This window comes from Diabrotica virgifera, chromosome 1 (genome assembly GCF_917563875.1).
Source record: "Diabrotica virgifera virgifera chromosome 1, PGI_DIABVI_V3a".
NCBI lineage: Eukaryota > Metazoa > Arthropoda > Insecta > Coleoptera > Chrysomelidae > Diabrotica > Diabrotica virgifera.
Window position 1 is genome coordinate 2,676,705 of NC_065443.1, and position 22,893 is coordinate 2,699,597.

At 32.8% G+C, this 22,893-nt stretch overlaps 1 protein-coding gene across 1 annotated transcript in view; it reads left to right on the forward strand.

The window, feature by feature from the left end:
• LOC114328012 (disintegrin and metalloproteinase domain-containing protein 10-like) overlaps positions 1-22,893 on the forward strand; it is a gene marked incomplete in the record, with an annotated part of 957,890 nt that overhangs the window by 916,543 nt on the left and 18,454 nt on the right. Inside the window, 2 exon segments of the mRNA XM_050649896.1 lie at positions 8,975-9,143; positions 12,951-13,120. Coding sequence (XP_050505853.1) covers positions 8,975-9,143; positions 12,951-13,120 — 339 coding nt within the window.

Below are 22,893 nucleotides of genomic sequence, written 5' to 3' on the forward strand. Positions count from 1 at the left end.
CATAATTTCTTATTAGAGTTCTTCTCCAGCTATTTTCGGGTCTTCTCTGGTGTGCTTGTCTGGTTATATTATTTCGGTCCTTCCTTAGAGTATGTCCAATCCATTTCCATTTCCTTCTTTTCATCGTGACTGTTATTTTCTCTTGTTTTGTTTTTCTCCACAGATCTATGTTTGTTATTTTATCCGGCCAGTATATTTTCAGGAATTTTCTCAGCGATTTATTTATAAAGGTTTGTAATTTGTTAGTAATTGGCCCCAACTTATATCTAAATAATTTTTTTCCGTATCTCTTACGTCAAAAATGAGTATAGTCCAGGAACCGAAGCTTTTCAGCTCGCAACTTTTACAGAATGGGTCGATTTGCTTGAAAATTTGAGAATAAGTAGTGGATAGTCCAAGGATCAAAATCTATATCATGCCGAAAGGCGCTTTTACCATAAGGGTGGTTGCCACCCCACCTTGGGGGTGGAAATTTTTTATTATATTTTGACCGCAATAGTTGATAAAAACATTCATTTTAAGCAAAAAAATGTTCTATACAGTTTTTTGATAAAATTAATATTTTTCGATTTATTCGCTATCGAAAGTGTTAGTTTTATATCGAAAAAATCAATGTTTTTCGATATTATACTCATTTACGATTTACTCAATTTTTTGCCTTAGAAAAATTTTTTTCAAACCAAGTTGTTGGAATTTAAATAACCTACAATTTCAAATTTAAACATTTTTTCGTATCTCTGATGCTAATCTTTCTATTCTGAAGAAAATGGCATTTTTTACCAAACTACAAAAATTCGTTATTCGTTTTGAACTTCAGTGTTTTTAAAACTGATCATTCTAAGCCAGTCAGACTTCTGGAATCTATTACTAATACATAAGTAAAAAAGTATGAATAAGGTCAATGACTAAAAATATCGCTAACTTACATTATTAACATTCCAATTGGATTTATCCTTTTTTTTTTCAAAAATATATATTGATTTTTTAACCGTAACTTTTTTATTTTTTATCCTAGAAAGTTTCTTAAAAAATAATTTTGTAGGAGTCTACAAGATCTATGAGGCTATTAATACTAAATCCTTTTTAAAGTCGCAAAAAGAGGTGACTGTAAAAGGGTTGGCAAAGGTGGTTTTTGCATGTTATTACAAGTTTTAATTATCAATAGCTCACTTAGTTTTTGTCATAGAAACAATTTTTACTAACCACTTTCTTGGGAATTAAATAAGCTACAATTTTATATTGACACAATTTTTTGGTATCTCTGATGCTAATCTTTCCTGAAAAAAAAGCATTTTTTACCAAACTACAAAAATTCTTTATTCGCTTTTAACTGCATTTTTTTTTAAATAATCATTCTAAGCCGCTCAAACCTCTAGAACCTATTAATAATACATAAATATAGAAGACTAAAATAAGGTCAACGACTAATTTTAATTAGAGTGGTAAATAGGGGGAAGTTTTCGATCACTTTTTCGCTGAAAAAAATAGGAACTGACATTCTTTTCATAATAACTCCCTTAATTTTTAAGCTAGATACTTTTTTTATTTCTATTGATAGCTATTTTTATTTGCTTTAAATTAGTTTCAACAAGTTATCCTCGAAAAATGCATAGTTTTCCCGTCTTTTGACTTTAAAACTACAATATTTAGCATTTGACGAAGAAGAGCTAATATATAATAAAGTGTAGCTCGATTACTATTGGTCCCTCAAAGAAAATAAAAAAAAACAATTTTGTTTATTTTTTCAAAAGGTACATTTTTGTTAAGCAAAGTTGTTTTCATAAAACGAAAACTTTTTGAGTTATTAGCAGAAGACTGATTAAAAACATTGATTTTGTCGATATAAAACTAACACGTTCGATACCGAATAAATCGAAAACTATTAATTTTATCAAAAAAATGTTTGGAACGTTTTTTGCTTAGAATGAATGTTTTTACCAACTTTTGAGGTCAAAATAAAATAAAAAATTTCCACCCCCGAGATGGGGTGGCAACCACCCCCATGGTAAAAGCGCCTTTCGGCCTCATATAGATTTTGATCCTTGGACTATCTACTACATATTCTCAAATTTTCAAGCAAATCGATCTATTCTGTAAAAATTGCGAGGTTTTGTCCTATTTTAAGCTTCATTACTTGGACTAGTAATGGAACTTACTCTCACTAACGCCGCACTCTGTATGTTCATCCCGCAACATTGATGCAATGATGTAGAGAATACATCTACAAACAAAAAAAAGAATGTGTGTGTACTTTGTACGCACGTAAGAAGTTATACTTCTATTATATGATTTAAACGAAATTAATATACTTTTTATTTATATTTTTTTTAAATATTAAACTAATTTATACTTACTACTTCTCAAACATTTTTATTAGAACAGTGCCAAAAATTAAAATAATAAAAGAATAAAACACACACAAACACATTAAACAAGCCACAAATGATGTCTGAACATTAACTGTCGAAAATTTTTTTAACTAAATACGTATTTTCTGAAAATACAATTATATAATAAATATACTTACAATCATAAAATGTATTAAAAAAAACAAAAAAGAAAGTTTCTATTGGGACTCGAACCAGCGCTGATAAGAGCGGTTGGTATTGGAATTCATTCGCCTTCTCCGCTTAGCCACGAACACTATGTGTCATTATTTACGAAGATCGACTAACTAAACGGATTAAACTTGTGATATTTTGATATTTTGAAAATTGATCAAATTATTTTAATTTTGAATTGAAATGATTTAGAATTGAAAAAATACAACAAAACATGGAGTAAAAAAACAATATATTAGGTGAATATTGATAGAAATTTTGATGGTAATCAAATTATATAAATAAAAGTATTACATACTATGTATTTTGGCAGATCAAATAGGTAGGTTTATACCCATGATACATTAACAATTATTACGTACCTGTTGCTTTTAAAAACTATTTAAAAGTCACTACAATATTATAAACTTTTTTGTTTCTGTCCTCATAACAATAAAACTAATATATTATACATTTGTTTACCTTTACCTTTACCTCCAAACCACAGCTGCCATATCGGATAATTTTTGACATGTCATTTGAACATCCAATCAGAACAAAGTTATAATGCGCATGCGCTGGGCTGATAGGTTTTAACATATAAAAAAATCACCCTCTATCGCCGGTAAAGAAGTATAACTTCAAAAAATATACAACTACAGGAGGAAAAGTCAATATCCCAATTTATTTTTCCATTTGGGTTAAGCATAAAAAACGAGTGCGAAAAGTCTAAAAATATCCGGTAGAATCGTTTTTCATCTTCCTCGAATGCTGTTTTTCCATTTCGTCGCCATTTAAATTCCCGACGGGAACTCCTAATGAGAAACAGTGGAAAAATAATAGCTCATTATGTGCCCATTTGTAACTCTACTTAAATTTTGATGGAAACAAAACGCGATTATGTATACTCTTTTTCTATTTTCGTTTCTATTATGAGCACCACTTCGGGATGAGGGGAGTGGAAACGGTACATATTGTTATGATCTGCTTCTTATTAATTTTATATTAATTATTATTTATTTGATTAATTATTTAATTGTCGCAAATCGCATAAAAAAATCTCACGGTGCCTTTTTATAATATCAAGAAAATGTCTAAATTATCGTACGTTATACTTATCTTCTCTCGTGGGTTCAGTATCTCTTCATCATCATCCAGCCTCAAAAGTCCACTGCTGAACATAGGCCTCCTCCCCTCGTTTCCAACCCCATCTATCCTGCGCCGCCCTCATCCAGTTTTTATTTACCTTTCTTAAGTCGTCAGTCCATCTTGTAGGCGGTCGACCGACGCTTCTCTTGTCTTCTCTTGGCCTCCATTCCAATAACCTCTTCGTCCATCGCCCATCTGTCATTCTGGCTACGTGTCCTGCCCATCTCCACTTCAACCTGGCTATCCTCTCGATGACGTCAGTCACCTTTGTTCTTCTCCTGATTTCTTCGTTTCTGATTTTGTCTCGCAGAGTTATTCCTAACATTGACCGCTCCATTCTTCTCTGCGTGACTCTTAGTTTGGTAGCCGAGGCTTTAGTTAAGGTAAGTGTTTCTGATCCGTACGTCAAGACTGGGATGACGCACTGATCGAATACCTTTCTCTTTAGACATGTGGGTAACTCACTTTTAAAAGTTTCTCTCAGTTTTCCAAATGCTGCCCACCCAAGACCGATTCTTCTCTTCAGCTCATGAGTCTGGTTATCCCCAGTATCTCTTAGTTGATCCTAATCGGGATAAAATAGGGAAAAGAAATACAGCAAAATATAAAATAAACATACAGAATTGTCTTTTATTTATCAAAATCGATCCTCTAAAATCTATCAAATCTAAAACCTGTGGACACAGATGTCCGAATGAAATTTCTACCATTTAAATTTATTCTAGTTAAAAAAATATTTATCGGTTTGTTCCCGATGACTTTGGTACAACAAAATAAACAAAACCAAATTATGTATTTGCAAGATTAGCTATACTCCCTATTTACTTTCTGAAATATTGGAATTTTAATTCCTACACTTTTTTACTCAAAATTTTAGTTTACGAACATAAAAATATCTTTCACATAAGTTGACTTACCTTTTGCTTCAATCACTCTGATGTCTTCTCGTGACCCAAAAACAGCTCTCCCTCGTTGACTATGTTAAAGGCTACTCATCAAAGCCTTCTCCGTTCTCCAGCTTCAAAACTATCAGCATACCAGCACCAATTCTCCAACAAGCCGGGCCTCTTTTGACACGTACTCGATTCAAACAAAACTCCAAAAATTCTCTGCTTTCCTTCTCACAATAATACAGAATCAAAGAGGTATTTCGTCTCAATTTGATCTGTCTCTCGTTCCACTTTTCAGCACTATTCTCCACTATCAAACAACTACTGGTACTTGCTAACTATCTATTCACGAAAACGTCGAACTGCTTCTCAGCGATGCCAAAAACATAATGACTTCTTTTTCAAACTCTCTCAATCATTCAAACCACTTTTCCCCTTCCAACTTGCCAAGAATCATAAACAATCTTTTCCATTCGACAAACAAACAGTCTTTTTCAAAATTATTCCGACCATCCTAATTAGTTTCGGGGAACTATACAACATTTACTCGTGTTGAAACAAAAATATTAAAATTCCAAACTTTCTTTTAAAACCAGTTTTCTCGAAAATGATAATTACATCTAGCTGTGGATTCCATAGTTTCCGTAGTAAACAATCTTTTTCCATTTTAAACCTAAATACATCGTCCTTTTCACTTTAATTATTCACAAAAGTCTTTAATGGTTCATCGGAAAACTCATTAAAAGAGAAAACCACTTACATCCAAACTAAATTCTAATAAATATTTACAGATCAATATACAGGGTGTATCAAATTTATGTGCCCGCGTTATTTAAAAAAAATTTAATTTAAATTTTATTTTGCCTTTGATTGATAAAATTGAAAACACAATAATATATTATGTACTTTAACACAGTCATTTAATTTTTTTTTTCGACAATAAAATTCGACAACAAATGGCCATTAGCATGGTAATTAGATATCTAGTGTAATGTGTAGTGTGTGTTGAATAAATGTCTTGTTACTAAGTAAAGTCAACTTCATTGTCTTTACAAAGAGCCGCTAATTTTGTCCGATCGTCTGCGGTCCTTTCGGTGAGTACCGATCCCACAAGGATAGAAACTATTTCCTTTATTAATTTTGAATAAATGAAAAATTTTCTACAAAGCTGAGATTCAAACTAGCAACCCTTGGATCCAAAGGTAGGGTCTTTTACCACTGAGCCATAGAGGGTGAGTAATTTAAGTACAAAAAAATTTTTGTTGAAAAAATCCTTTAGAAAAGGTATATAATTTTATTAAATCCGTTCAAGGGCTACGTCAAATCACAGAACGTTTTTGTTATAAAAATATCATCATCAGTGCTAAAAAAATAATCACATACTGCGCCACCAAAATACTTCGGTATAAACATTTTAAATGACATAAAAATGTGTTAAATGAACATTGTTATATAGCCCTTAGTCACCGCATGACTCCCCCATCACGTGGGTTACTAAACAGATGATATATCTTTACATTAGGAATGTTAGATGGCAACTACTGAACAGGTGGATCTGACAGATTCACCTGTTCTCTATGAAGAGAGGCAGATCCCATGTAAGATTGAACAAAACTTTTTCTTGAGCAGTTTTTTTATTGATTCGACAACCGACAACAAGATTTTTCCAAACGTCAAACAAAGTTTTACAATCAATAAAAACTGCATAAGAAAGATATTTTCAATCTTACATGGGATCCCTCTCTCTCTTCATGGTGGTATTTTGAAATTATTGGCCATAGCTCTGAAAATGGCTGTATAAGACGAAAGAGCTCAGCACGGAATTAAATATTTTACACTAGTGATGTTGAAAAAGTAACTATTCGTTACAAAGTACTCGTTACTTACGAATACCGTAAGTAACGATTACTATGCAGAGAGGCAAATCGTTACTTTGATTGTAACGATGTTACTTTGATTGTGTATTGTGTTTTCAAGTTATCAATCAAAGGCAAAATGAAAATTAAATTAAATTTTTTTTTAAATAACGCGGGCACATAAATTTGACACACCCTGTATATTGATCTGTAAATATTTATTAGAATTTAGTTTGGATGTAAGTGGATTTCTTTTTTAATGAGCTTTCCGATGAACCATTAAAGACTTTTGTGAATAATTAAAGTGAAAAGGACGATGTATTTAGATTTAAAATGGAAAAAGATTGTTTATTACGGGAACTATAAAATCCACAGGTAGAGGTAATTATCATTTTCTAGAAAAATGGTTTAAAAAAAAGTTTGGAATTTTAATATCTTTGTTTCACCCCGAGTAAATGTTGTAGAGTTTCCCCGAAAGTAATTAAGATGGTCGGAATAATTTTGAAAGAATGACTGTTTGTTTATCGAATGGAAAAGAGAAATGTTTCTGATTCTTGGCAATTTGGAAGGGGAAAAGTGGTTGGAATGATTGAGTGAGTTTGAAAAAGAAGGCAGTATGTTATTGGCATCGCTGAGGAGCAGTTCGACGTTTTTCGTGGATAGGTAGTTAGCAAGTACCGGTGGTTGTTTGATAGTGGAGAATAGTGCTGAAAAGTGGAACGAGAGACAAATCAAATTGAGACGAAATACCTCTTTGATTCTTTATTATTGTGAGAAGGAGAGCAGAGAATTTTGGAGTTCTGTTTGAATCGAGTACTGGTCAAAAGAGGCCTGGCTTGTTGGAGAATTGGTGCTGGTATGCTGATAGTTTTGAAGCTGGAGAACGGAGAGGGCTTTGATGAGTAGCCTGTAACATAGTCAACGAGGGAGAGCTGTTTTGGGTCACGAGAAGATATCAGAGTGAGTGAAGCAAAAGGTCAGTCAACTTATGTGAAAGATAATTTTATGTTCGGAAACTAAATTTTGAGAAAAAAGCGTAGGAATTAAAATTCCAATATTTCAAAAAGTAAATAGGAAGTATAGCTAATCTTGCGAATACATAATTTGGTTTTGTTTAATTTGTTGTACCAAAATCATCGGAAACAAACCGATAAATTGTTTTTTTTTTAACTAGAATAAATTTAAGTGGTAAAAATTTCATTCGGACATCTGTGTCCACAGGTTTTAGATTTGATAGATTTTTAGAGTATTGACTTTGATAAATAAAAGACAATTCTGTATGTTTATTTTATATTTTTGCTTTATTTATTTTTCCTATTTTATCCCGATTAGGATCAACTAAGAGATACTGAAACCACGAGAGAAGATAAGTATAACGTAAGATAATTTAGACAATTTTTTTAATATTATAAAAAGGTACCCTGAGATTGTTTATTCATTTTTTATGTATGATTTGCGACAATTAAAATAATTAATCAAATAAATAATAATTAATATAAAATTAATAAGAAGCAGATCATAACAATACATAATAGGTAAATAGAGACTTGCAACTTTTTGCATTGTATTTAGGATTAGGATGACGTCTGGAAAAAAGTCTATAATAGAAAAATAGGTGGAAATGCATTATTACATTTTAAAGTGTATAAAACACATCGAAAAATGTATAATGTTAAAATCAGCATAGGCGTAACCAGGGGGGTTTTGGGGGTTATAACCCCCCCCCCATTGGGATGGACTTTGAGCTCTATACGCTTAACACCATATCTCTCAGAGACCTTCCAGTAGTTGTAACCCCCCCCTTAGGATCATCCTGGTTACGTCTATGAAAATCAGTATATTAAGAGCCAGATTTTTTTATTTCGGGGTATTTGGGGTCACCGAACACGAATATGCAATCAGAACCGACCTCCGAAGCACCTGGGTGCCCACAGTTACTGTTAAGGTACGTCATCTAGAGTTTCGCGGATTACTGATATTGTGGAGTAGCAATGACAGAACAATTACATATCATTTAATTTCTATCCATTAAATAGATCGGTGAAGTTTGTTGTTATATCGGATCTTATACTTATACGTAATACTGAGAAATGCGATTTTCGATATGATTACCGGTACTCACATACAAGAGTAATCATAGTAATCAAAGTACCCTACTAATACTAATACAAAATATGTGCTGAGAAATGCGATTCTCGATATGATTACCGGTCCTCAAATACAAAAGCAATCAAAGTAACGAATACTGTAAATGATTACTGATATAAAAGTAACGATTTGTGACGAATACTCGAAAGTAACTATAATCAACATCACTATTTTACACACTTCCAAAGTACTCTTCTCTCCCTTTCATTCTGAATATTTATATCCCTCATTGTATTATTGAAGGATGAGTATTATGTTACATCACATACAGTCCTCAGTCGTGTTTTTATGATCGCTTCTTATATGAAAATTCCAAAAATATAATATTTTCTGCTGCTTTTTACCATTAAACTTTGTATTTAAACCCTAAAGACATAATTATCGTTTACAGCACGACCCCGAGCAATGCTCCCCTGGCGGCGAGGACGGCAACTTCATAATGTTCGCGAGAGCGACATCTGGTGACAAGAAGAACAATAATCGCTTCTCTCCGTGCAGCCTTAAAAGTATCAATCCGGTGCTAAACTTCAAGGCGAGATCTCCCAAAGGATGCTTCACAGGTGAGTCGTTACAAGTAACTTCCGATAGTTTGCAGGTCGAAGTGCAATGGAAGTGTCATCTTGGGGCGTGGAGTTTGATGCAGATGTCTTAAATATATTTTATATGGAAAAAGAAGATAGTTGTTTTATATGAGACAATATTTTCAAAAATATTATGTTTTGGGGTAGTTTCGTAAGTGAATAGGAAAAACAAAAATTCAGAGAATTACATTTTATACAATTTTGCTGTCTTTGATTTTTTTTGTGCTACAATAAACATTTAAGGGCCTACGCCTGTGACAAGCCTAACGAGTTACAAGCGAATCACGAACCTTAGACTCTGATTTCATCAGCAAGCCAACAATAACGAATCTAAAAAAAGATGAAAGAGATCAAAATTGTATAAAATATAATTATTCTCTCCATTTTTTTATGTACAATTATGCCGTAAATTTAAGAATAAACGAGATTCAAAAATGGGAGGAACTGAACAATTTCTTTTGTGCAGTTTTTGTCGAGGGGTCGATATTTTTCGAGTTAAGACGGAAAATAGTGGAAGGGGGAAGCATAATAATTATTGAACTGAATCTCGTTTATTATTAAACTTACGACATAATGATATATAAAAAAAATGAGGGGCATTATATTTTATACAATTTTGATCTCTTTTATTTTTTTGCTAAAATTTATATTTAATGTCTTAGGTTTGTTCTTGTGTATGGCTTGCTGCTGATGAAATCAGCGCCTAAGTTCGGAATCGCTTGTGTCTCGTTAGGCTTGTCATAGGCGTAGGCCCTTAAATGTTTATTGTCGCACAAAAACCCAAAGAAAGAAAAATTGTTTAAAATGTAATTCTCTCCATGTCTTTTGTTTATGTACATTTATGCCGTGAAGTTAATTAATAATAAACGAGATTCAATTCAATAATTATGCTCCTTCTCCCTTTCTACTATTTTCCCATTAACTTGGAAAATATAGACCCCACGAAAAAATTTGCTAGGAAGTAATTATTAGAGGAACTGGTCCGAATATGGGCCCCCCATTTGTTTTTTTTATTGAAACTTGCTTATTATATTTTTAAAATAATGTCTAAATGGCATTTATACATGCTACAAGACATTAGAAAAAAAACTGCTAACTATGTATTTTTTATTAAAAAGTTTATTTATTTTATAGGTAATATTATGAAGTGGGGCATATTTTTCTAACCAGGCCAGGGTGTCTGAAATATGGGCCCCATTCAAAAACTAGCAAAATTTTCTTTTGACATTAAAAATATGAACTTGGCCAACAATTTATCTTTAAGGAATAATAAACATATCACTGAAAAAATAAAATAAAATTATCTACAAAAATCGCAAACGTAGGAGTATTTTTAGCTCCGGCACACTGTTCATCTGCCCAGAGATTGGACATTAAAAATTGAACCCATGTTACTCCTATATTATCATCAGAAAACTGTTTTTCACAAAATAGACATGTGGTGCCATTGCTTTCAGGAGAAAACTGTCCTACCTGTGCTATGTTAAGGTCTTCATCAGCGGGCAAACATTCCTCTTTCTCTTCTTCATTCGAACTGAATTTGGTTTTGTTTTTTCTCTTGGGTTTCTGTATATTTTCTTTCGGATTTAGAGCAGAAACTATTCGCTTCCCCTTTCCTTCCTTTATCTTTTCATTTTGTTTTAATTCAATTGAAAATACTTTTCTCTTTCCCTTCTCTTCTTTTGATTTTCTTATATTCTCAATTGATAGTTCAAGGCTTGATTTGTACGGAGATGAAGTTATAACTTGAGAATGAGAAGTTTTCCTTCTTCAGGATAATGGGAAAATAGTATTCCCATTAACTTGGAAAATATAGACCCCACGAAAAAATTTGCTAGGAAGTAATTATTAGAGGAACTGGTCCGAATATGGGCCCCCCATTTGTTTTTTTTATTGAAACTTGCTTATTATATTTTTAAAATAATGTCTAAATGGCATTTATACATGCTACAAGACATTAGAAAAAAAACTGCTAACTATGTATTTTTTATTAAAAAGTTTATTTATTTTATAGGTAATATTATGAAGTGGGGCATATTTTTCTAACCAGGCCAGGGTGTCTGAAATATGGGCCCCATTCAAAAACTAGCAAAATTTTCTTTTGACATTAAAAATATGAACTTGGCCAACAATTTATCTTTAGGGAATAATAAACATATCACTGAAAAAATAAAATAAAATTATCTACAAAAATCGCAAACGTAGGAGTATTTTTAGCTCCGGCACACTGTTCATCTGCCCAGAGATTGGACATTAAAAATTGAACCCATGTTACTCCTATATTATCATCAGAAAACTGTTTTTCACAAAATAGACATGTGGTGCCATTGCTTTCAGGAGAAAACTGTCCTACCTGTGCTATGTTAAGGTCTTCATCAGCGGGCAAACATTCCTCTTTCTCTTCTTCATTCGAACTGAATTTGGTTTTGTTTTTTCTCTTGGGTTTCTGTATATTTTCTTTCGGATTTAGAGCAGAAACTATTCGCTTCCCCTTTCCTTCCTTTATCTTTTCATTTTGTTTTAATTCAATTGAAAATACTTTTCTCTTTCCCTTCTCTTCTTTTGATTTTCTTATATTCTCAATTGATAGTTCAAGGCTTGATTTGTACGGAGATGAAGTTATAACTTGAGAATGAGAAGTTTTCCTTCTTCAAAGACGCTCGCTTCGTAACTGATGGGACAGGTGAAAAAACGAATGTTGTGTTCCTTAATTGTCGATCTGGGTCTTTAGAATGACCTGGTCATTGATCTTCTGAACGAACTCTTATATTTTCTGAAGAAATCGATTTTGCAAGGTCACTTGTCAATCCTTTCAAATAAGTTTCAGTCGAGTTACATGTTTTCTCAGATTCAAGTTTCTCAGCACTGAAATCAGCACCTGGTTATATTTATTGGCCCTATTCCTGTTACTTTAAACCCATTCTTAGTTATCTCTGCGGTCTGGGATTTTAGAAATGCTTTTTCCATCAGTTCCGCTAGATCTATGCAGGCGGTCCGAATATGGGCCCCTAGCCCATATTTACGTCACACAAGGGGCCCATATTTCAAAATATGTACGTCCAAGAAAAATGTTAGCTTATGATTTTGTAACTATTTATTGTTCAGAATCTACATTAAAACCTCTTTCCTCCTTTTTTCTGTCACACAAGCATATTATATCAATTCCGAAATAATGTCAATAAACAAAAATATCACGTAATATAAACTTACCCAATAAATTTTTTTCAAGAGTGAAAATCAAACGGTCTACACTGTGTAACAACAATATATGTACTGGTCGAGGAATCTGTAAATATATGACAAAAGAGGGGCCTTCTAGTATATTTGGGCATTTTCTAATATATAGCTCTACTTGTTTCATAGATTTTGTGGGGGCCCATATTAAATACATAGCCCATATTCGGAGCAGTTCCTCTATAGGAAATCGCAATAGGGCTTTTCATCGATTGTCATTTGTTTCGAGCTTTTGTCATATGTCGTATAAGCTGTGTATAATATTAATATACACAGATTATACGACATATGACAGAGGCTCGAAACAAATGACTGTGAATGAAAAGCCCTATTGCAACAATTTAAATCGTTACCTTTTGTCGAAAAGTTGAAAATGGCCGAGATATTGAATAAAAACAATTTCTATAAAACCAATCCCTGCAAGTTCTTACGCCTGCACTTTTATCGTATACGTACAACATCAAATATTGATTTGAGCAAAAAAATAAAAATGAATTCATGGGAAAAGAAAAGTATTTTAAGTAAATATATAATTTGTATTCAATTTTATAGAGCCAAAGGTAGCAATTTGTGGAAACGGCGTGGTAGAAGAAGGCGAAGAGTGCGACTGCGGCTGGGAGGAAGACTGCAGAGATCAGTGCTGCTTCCCTATGAGACGATATGCAACCATAGACGAGCCTCCATGTCGTTTGACACCTCGTAGTGCTTGCAGTCCCTCACAGGTAAAACATTAATATTATTAATATCATTAATAATTAGCGCAGATGCCTGGATTGATTTGAAGATGTAATTAGATGTTTTGAAAATTTTTACGACAGTCATTTGTAAATATCGCTTAAGGTGACTCATACCATAAGGACTATACTGCTAAAAAAATTGTCCAAAGTAGATTGCAGAGTATCACAAATATCAGAGTATTTTCCTATTTAAGGGTTGTTGTTCCTTACTCTTCTTAGCGATTCATTTCTGTTCATCATGTCCTCTTCTACTAAACCTTTCTCTCTTAAGTCATCTGCAACACAGTCTCTCCATCTTCTCCTAGGTTTTCCTCTACTCTATCATCCTGTACCATCAACTTCTAACAGGTCTATCGTTCATCTCACATAGTTTTTATTTCCAGGTTTAACTTGAGATAAACCATTTCAGTCTTTGTTCTTGAATATTTTTAGAGACTATAGTATCCTGGTTCTCTCCCTAATCAAGTAGTTCTTGATCCTGTCTCTTCTATTCTTATCCAGCATCTACAGTAACATTTTCATTTCACCTATTTCCATAGCTCATAATGTAAGAACTTTCAATTTGTCTGTAGTATCTTTCTTTATTTTCGATATTCCAATTTCTTAGAAGAATATGGAAAAAGTAGGTAGGTATCATCTTAAATTGTCTTATCGTTCATCTCATTGTGTTGTCCCTGCTACGAAATAGCCTTTTCTACGTCGAATGCATTTCTTATTTGTATTATTTTAGCCCTTTAATTTCTTCTTGTGCTTATTCAATATACACTAAGCATTAAAATTAACGCAATTTTTAATTACTCATATTTCCTAAACCTGTTGTCCGATTTAAGTGATTTTTTTAGTATATTATAGCTTTGTTTTTCTATGATTTTTTGATTTTTGATTTTAATAAATCATAAAAAATCATAGAAGAGTACCGGAACTGGGGTTTAGAAGTGAATACCAAGAAAACGGAATATATGTGCGTTGGAGGTATACAGCAGGATCTAGCGTTGGAAAATGAAATAACTATTAATCACTGTCAGGAATATAAATACTTGGGTCTTAAAATTACACAAGATGGAATGTTGGACAAGAATATCCAAGAAAAGTGCACACAAGGAAGGAAAACTATCGCATTATTGAACAAAATCCTATGGGACCAAAGTATCTCCAAAGAAAATAAACGTAACATCTATAACAGCATTGTTAAAAGCATTATAACATACAGCAGCGAAGTTTGGCCACTTAAAGAAAAATCCGAAAATATGCTCAGAACAACTGAAATGGACTTCTGGAGAAGATCTGCTGGTATATCAAGAATACAAAAAATCAGAAATACAAGAATATTGGAGATAATGGATGTAAAGCATACAATAATGGACGATAATATAAAAACAAAGCAACTAAGATGGTTTGGCCACGTACAACGTATGGAAGAAGACAGATTACCCAAGCAAGTGCTACGATGGGCACCAAAAGGACGGCGGAAAAGAGGAAGACCTAGGAAAAGCTGGATAGAAGGAATCCATAGAGAAATCAGAGAAAGAGGCTTGAACGAAGACATGTGCTACGATCGAGAGCAATGGCGATTGGGAATCGGAAGACGTCGTAGAACGTTATGAACCGATTATATATATATATATATATATATATATATATATATATATATATATATATATATATATATATATATATATATATATATATATATATATAGCTTTGTTTTTCAAAAATGTAATAATATTATTGTTGAAGAGGTAAGTGTCATTGTATACCGGGTGTAACAGTGATAGTGTGTTTTTTCCTTAAAGTTTGAAACACCCTGTGGAAAATTCTAGCACATATAAAATATTGAAATTAAAACTCAACTTTAGCCTTAGGGTTTCTTAACATTTTGCTTTTTTACTCATTCGCTTATGTTGGATAATAAAAAAGTTAGGTACTTTAACAACTAGCAATGTTATTTATCAATACAGGGTGTTTCTAAATAAGTGCGACTAACTTTAAGGGGTAATTCTGCATAAAAAAATAATGACCGTTTGCTTTACAAACATATGTCCGCAAATGCTTTGTTTCCGAGATACGGGATGTTGAATTTTTCTTACAAACTGACGATTTATTTATTGCTCTAAAAGTGGTTGAGATATTCAAATGAAATTTGGTAGGTTTTAAGAGGTGGTTGTTGCGCATTTTTTGTCATACAATTAAGAATTTTATATTCACCATTGGCGTGTATACGGGTATAAACATTTTAGGTACATCCCGTATGCACGCCAATGGTGAATATAAAATTCTTAATTGTATGTCAAAAATGCGCAATAACTGCCTCTTACAAAGTACTTTTCATTATTTACATACATATCTCAACCGGTTTTAGAGCAATAAATAAATCGTCAGTTTGTAAGAAAAAATTCAACATCCCGTATCTCGGAAACAAAGCATTTGCGGACATATGTTTATAAAGCAAATGGTCATCATTTTTTCATGCAGAATTACCCCTTAAAGTTTGTCGCACTTGTTTAATAACATAAATAACATTGCTAGTTGTTAAAATAACTAACTTTTTTATTATCCAACATAAGCGAATGAGTCAAAAAGCAAAATGTTAGGAAAGCCTAAGGCTACTGTTGAGTTTTAATTTCAATATTTTATATACGCTAGAATATTCCACAGGGTGTTCCAAACTTTGAGGAAAAAACATACTATCATTGTTACACCCGGTATACAATGACACTTACCTCTTTAACAATAATATTATTACGTCGATATTCTTGAAGAATAAAGCTATATTATACTAAAAAATCATTCAAATCGGACAACAGGTTTAGGAAATATGAGTCATCAAAAATGCCCCTTTTTTAAGGTGGTGCGTTAATTTTTATGCTTAGTGTATTTGACATATCCAGGAAATGAAGTAATAATCAATTAATTTAGAGTTAGTATAAACGTAAAGGAGAGAAATCTTATTATCATTAGCAAGAAAAAAATAACAGAAGGTCAACTCTACGGTAACCAAACGCATGTAGAAAGAGTGATGCACTACAACAACTACCTCGGCACCATAATAAATGAAGAATGGACCAGCAATCAGGAGACAGGAGAGCCCATCGGAAAAGCTATCTCCATGACTCCATCCTCAAACGGATAGGGGCCTTTTTCAAGAACAACAACCTATCGCTTGGTATAAAGAAAGAATGCTGCGAACTCCTTTTTTATGTGCAGAAAATGGGAAGCATTTAAGATGTCGCTATATCGGAAAATTCTTAAAATCCCGTGGACTGACCGGGTCACAAATGAGGAGGTCCTCAGAAGAATGAAGAAGAAGCGAGCGGTAATGACCACCATCAAATCTCGAAAGTTAGAATATTTTAGATACATTTTGCGAAACGCATCCAGATATGCCCCCCCTAGGAGTCATCCTGCAAGGAAAAATATTTGGAAAACGAGGTCCCGGAAGAAGAAGAACATCTTGGTTAAAGAACCTCACAACCTGGTTCAACACAACATATGTGCAGCTTTTTCGCGCTGCTACAGATAATATATTGATTACCATGGTGATCGCCAACATTGGTCACGGATAGGCACATCAAGAAGAAGGGATGACTGTTTTCATATTATTTATTTATTCGAATGCAGTTTAAAATAGGACTAAAAATTGTAATGCTTTTAAATAAAATTATAAATTAATATAATAGTTAAAAATAAAATAAAATTTTTATTTTTAATTCAGTTGCAATGCGAAGGCAAAACAATCTTACTTTTCAATTAGAATACGGAGCGCAGTCCAGTCCTCTGAATCGCGATTTTCGGCTCTTATTGGAGCCTTCATCGGAAGGAACGTAGGCTTGTTCTCCATGATTTTAGCGGTTTTCAAATGATGAACACGCTGCTGATATGAGCACATTGTAGAAATGTTAGGGTATAGGAAGTCTAAAGCTCACAATCTTATTGAAGGTTTTTTATTATAACAGTTTTCTGGCGACCGGTTTCGGCGTTTACAGTTTATACGCCATCATCAGGCCAATTAAGAAACTGAATAAGATATCAGTACAAGAAATTTACAGTGTACAATCTGATGTTTCATTGTAACATTAGGGACCCAAGTGTCTTCCTTGATTTCAAACTCGCAAACTCAGTAATAGAATGATGTGACTTTGTTGCCTAGGTGTTTTTTACTCTCAAAGATTCAAAGTGTGTGTGAGAGAAGTCAAAAATTGTTTAAATTTTAATGCAGTACAATTAAACACAAAAAATATATGACAAAAACAAAGTTGGTTATTAACTGCACAGACGAAAAAAGACTAACAAAACATATATCGCGATCTTAATCGACTACATTTGTGGTGCCAATTTATGTGTAATTAAAAGGTAAATCCTTTTTTTTTTCTAAATATATCTAATATAATAGTTATTTATGATATAAGTATTAAAAGTACACTTTTAAGGCACGCATGTGAAAGTTTGCAGAATGAGCGATATCGAGTTCTGCAATTCACATGAGTGCCTTAAAAATGTACTTTTTAACACGCATATCATATAATATTTTTTCTACAAACGTAATTACAGGACAATATCTACAAAAGCTTTTTCCACCTACCTCTACCGAAAGTATACTTTTCCGGACCTGATTGTAGGGAGCAAAGTTGTACTTTTCCTTCCTAGGGAGGAAAATATTTTTCCTCCCTAGGGAGGAAAAGTAAAATTGACGTCATGGTATTTCATTCATGAAATATAACTTATTGACGCCCTGTACAATCTCTATTTTCTATTACGTAAGTATCTATACATTTTAACGTTTATTTATAAAACACCCTGTATTTTGCAGAATGGTAAAAAACAGTAAATTGTTATTTTGATTTAACAATGTTTACATTAATAATTTGACTTATATTTGACAGTTGACAGTTATATTGTACTTACTTGTTAGTTTTAGTTCTAATAAATTTTGTTGGTTAGTTACATAAATAAATTAAGTAAAAATGAAAAAATTACTTGTTATTTGAGGAAGGTGGAAAAACCATATGTATAACATGGGAGTAAAGTGCCTTTTCCTCCCTTGAATGATTACTATTGCCTATTTGGACCGTGCAAGTTCGGTAAAGCGACCCCTATTTCTACCCTCTGTACTTTTATTCGCACTTTTAATTATATTGGCCAATTATATTAGTCCTGGTTGCTGGATAATTGTCAAGGCCATAGTCCAAAAAAATAATAAGAAGAAAAAATAAGATGCAGGTTATGTTATGCAAACGTTAAGAATTGTATGTAGTAAATAAAATTAGTTATTAAAATGCAGTACTGCAAGCAAAATACAATTAATTAAATTTACCTTTATATAATAATTGCATATCATATCAATATTGTGGAGCAATATATAATTTTTCTGCTTCAATGACAGAAGGTATGAAATATACGTCAATTTGACAATTTCAATTGACAATATGAATTATTTAAGATAGTTGCAATATTTCTCCGCGACTCGCGCACGGTCGTTTCTCGTTTCCCTTCCAAGTACTTGCACACCGCGAATACGGTCAATACGAACTGCAGCGCCTTAAAAAAATTTTAAAGCACTAGTGCCTTAAAGTAGCATTTTTAACGCCCGTATGGAGTGCTAAAAATTGCATTTTTAACACGGTTGTAGAAAAATTCCTTTAACGTATAAGATTTTCATCAATCAATGTTTAAGCAAAAGTTTTAGCTATCACTCCACCTTTTTAGTTTACTTGTGTATTTATTTATGTCAGATTTTGGACAAGCTGAAAGTAAGCTACGTCTAGGTAAATGTAGATTTAACCGAAGCGTTTGTGTGGGGTCTACGTGGGACGGTGTTGTTGGTGTTTCCAAAGGAAACAAGTTTCCCGCGGGAGGGAGGCGGGATTTTACACCGAGACTTCGTATCTTGTAAGTGCGAGGCGTAATTAAATTACGTGTACCAACCTTGTATAACATGCACTTCGACTAACGATATTGTACCTTGTATAGTGCAATGTTTTGTCTTTACGACATAATTAATCAAATACAGCGGATAGTTCTGGAAGGACGTGTAGTATGGAAGAGGAAAAAGATAGTGAGGGTTCATAAAAGACAACACTGTTGCTCCTCATTCGCGTGCATATCGTTTTCCGCGCAATAATAACACTGTTTGGTGATATTTGGTATTAATTTATTTTTAAACCAGTCTTCAAATACCTCCGTGGTTATGTCTTGGTGATAATTGATGCAAGATTCCCTTATCTTTTTGGAGATAAAGACAGACAGTCTGAAACCCATCCATCTACTTACTGCTCCATCTAATATTGTTACGTGTTTTCCTTTATTGGAAGTTGCTTTTATTGCAGTGTTCGCTGTTGCCAGCCAGTCATTTTATGGTATCGTGTGTGTCGAACAACGTCTTACCTATAGGGGAGACTCGGCTTATGGTGCCCGTCGGGTAATTGTGCGCATCAATGTTTCTAATCTCCTATTTAATAAAATTGTAAAAACTGTATTGTCGCGTGATCTATTAGCAACTACCAGATCTATCCCACACAAATGAACGTCGGGAGATACTTTACCGGTTGGCAGTTATCGTTTAACACAGTGTACAAAACAGGAAACATACCAAAACAATGGTTACTCTTAACCTTTTGTGCTATCCCTAAAAATGCAAACGCTAAAAATTTCAATGAATACAGAACAATATCATTAATAAGTCACGTTCTCAAATTATTCTTGAAAATACAGTAGAACCCCGTAAATCCGAACCCCGCGAATCCGAACTTTCGGCAAATCTGAACCAACGGAAAGTGAAAAAAATTTAAAAATTCAGAACAAAAACTTAAAAACATGTTTATTATACAGAGTAAAGCCAGAAAATTGGACAATGTAGGATTACTAGGACTGTGACATTTAAAATTTCTTAAAAATAAATATTATACTTTAATATATAGTATTTTGTATTTTGACAACGGCACCCGATTTGGGCGTCGAAACGTTAATAAAAATCATTTTTTAATAATATTGTGGCTTATTTCCCATTCTAAATAGTTAAAATTTTAATATATAGGTTTATAAAGTGTTTATAAAGGTTAAAGACAAACTTACTTTGGTTCTCTTAGTCAACTTAAGTCCAAAAATATTGTCCACACTCTTGCGAGAACGTTTGGCTACTCAAAATCACAATGAAAGCTTTGAACTACTAGTTAAGGCTAACTTTCGGATAATCCGAACTTTTCGGAATCCGAACAGGCTGTCCCCCCAATTAGTTCGGATTTGCGGGGTTCTACTGTAATACATGGTCGTATAAATAAAAAAAACTAGAAGAAGGAATAGATGATAGTCAGTTTGGGTTCAGAAACGGACTAGGAACCAGAGAGGCGTTATTTGCTTTTAATGTGTTAGCTCAAAGATGCATGGACATGAATGTGGATGTGTATGTTTGTTACGTTGATTTTGAGAAAGCTTTTGACAACGTAAGACATGAAAAATTAGTCCAAATTCTAAAGACAAAAAACATAGACAAAAGGAACTTACGAATAATAACAAACCTTTACTGGAATCAAAGAGCACAAATTGTAATAAATAACGAACCCAGTCCAGAAATTGAAATCAGGAGGGGAGTTCGGCAGGGATGTATTATGTCTCCATTACTCTTTAATGCATATAGTGAAGCCATTTTTGAAGAAGCATTGCTATCTCAAAGTGAAGGAATAATAATTAACGGAAGATCTATTAACAACATAAAATATGCAGATGACACCGTGATCTGCTGAACAACTCCAACTACCTACTACTAAACAAAACAAACAATTTCTGTGAAGAATATGGACTAAAAATGAATATAAAAAAGGCCAAATACATGATAATAACTAAGAAAACAAACATACAAACAAGCATCCATTTGTGAAATGTACCGATAGAAAGGGTTGATAAATACAAATACCTAGGAACCTGGATTTCAGAGAAAAATGATCAAACAACAGAAATAAGGACCAGGATAGAAATAGCAAGAAATGCGTTTGTGAAAATGAAAACAGTTCTCTGCAACAAAGACCTTAGCTTAGAACTGAGAGTAAGAGCTGCTACGTGTTCTCGATACTACAATATGGACTTGAAAGCTGGACATTAAAGCAAGAACACATAAATAAGCTACAGTCATTTGAAATGTGGTGTTAGAAGGATGCTTAGAATAGCATGGATACAGAGGAAAACGAACACGGAAGTATTGCGAGAAATGGGTAAAGAATGCGAAATAATAAACACAATAAAAATAAGAAAGTTACAATATCTGGAACACGTAATGAGGGGACCGCGATATGAAATGCTAAGACTGATAATACAAGGAAAGATAAGAGGCGGAAGGAGTATAGGAAGAAGGAGAGTGTCATGGTTAAAGAATTTAAGGGACTGGTTTAGATGTAGTTCTATAGAACTTTTTAGAGCAGCGGTGGATAGAGTAAAGATAGTGATGATGATATCCAACCTACGATTAGGAGACGGCACTTGAAGAAGAAGAAGTTATCGTTTACATGTTTTCGTTTGTGTGGTATGTTATTGTTTGTATGTCTGAGAAAATAAGCGATAAGTTGTTTTCTTGATAGAAATATTATTTAAAAAGTACATATTATTATACACGTTATTTATATATATATATATATATATATATATATATATATATATATATATATATATATATATATATATATATATATATATCAAACAAATGAAATAGAGAATGTGGAAAAATCCCCTTACGAACAATTCACACATCCACAATTTCAGGTTGGGAAAAATTTCTTGAATAGAATCAAAGATCCAAACACCTGTTCTTAGAAATGTGTTTCGCCCTCTTCAACCTCTCTGGGCTTATCAATAAAGATGAGAGGTTGAATATCTTTAGACACATTCCATCAAAAAACAACATTCGAGACCCAGACATAGCAGTAGCGTATATCTACGCCGCATAATCTGACCATGACAGCCTCACGTTTTAATTCCCTAATTACTATAAGTAAAATATATGTTTGAAAAACAAAAAAACAAAAGATGTAAATCTTTGAAACACACTCAGTGATCAAAAGATCTAAGTTATTGGTTTACCGACCAAACGTAACTAAATCAAACAAATGAAATAGAGAATGTGGAAAAATCCCCTTACGAACAATTCACACATCCACAATTTCAGGTTGGGAAAAATTTCTTGAATAGAATCAAAGATCCAAACACCTGTTCTTAGAAATGTGTTTCGCCCTCTTCAACCTCTCTGGGCTTATCAATAAAGATGAGAGGTTGAATATCTTTAGACACATTCCATCAAAAAACAACATTCGAGACCCAGACATAGCAGTAGCGTATATCTACGCCGCATAATCTGACCATGACAGCCTCACGTTTTAATTCCCTAATTACTATAAGTAAAATATATGTTTGAAAAACAAAAAAACAAAAGATGTAAATCTTTGAAACACACTCAGTGATCAAAAGATCTAAGTTATTGGTTTACCGACCAAACGTAACTAAATCAAACAAATGAAATAGAGAATGTGGAAAAATCCCCTTACGAACAATTCACACATCCACAATTTCAGGTTGGGAAAAATTTCTTGAATAGAATCAAAGATATATATATATATATATATATATATATATATATATATATATATATATATATATGTATGTATGTATATATATATATATATATATATATATATATGTATGTATGTATATATATATATATATATATATATATATATATATATATATATATATATATATATCGGGTAATTGTGAGTGTT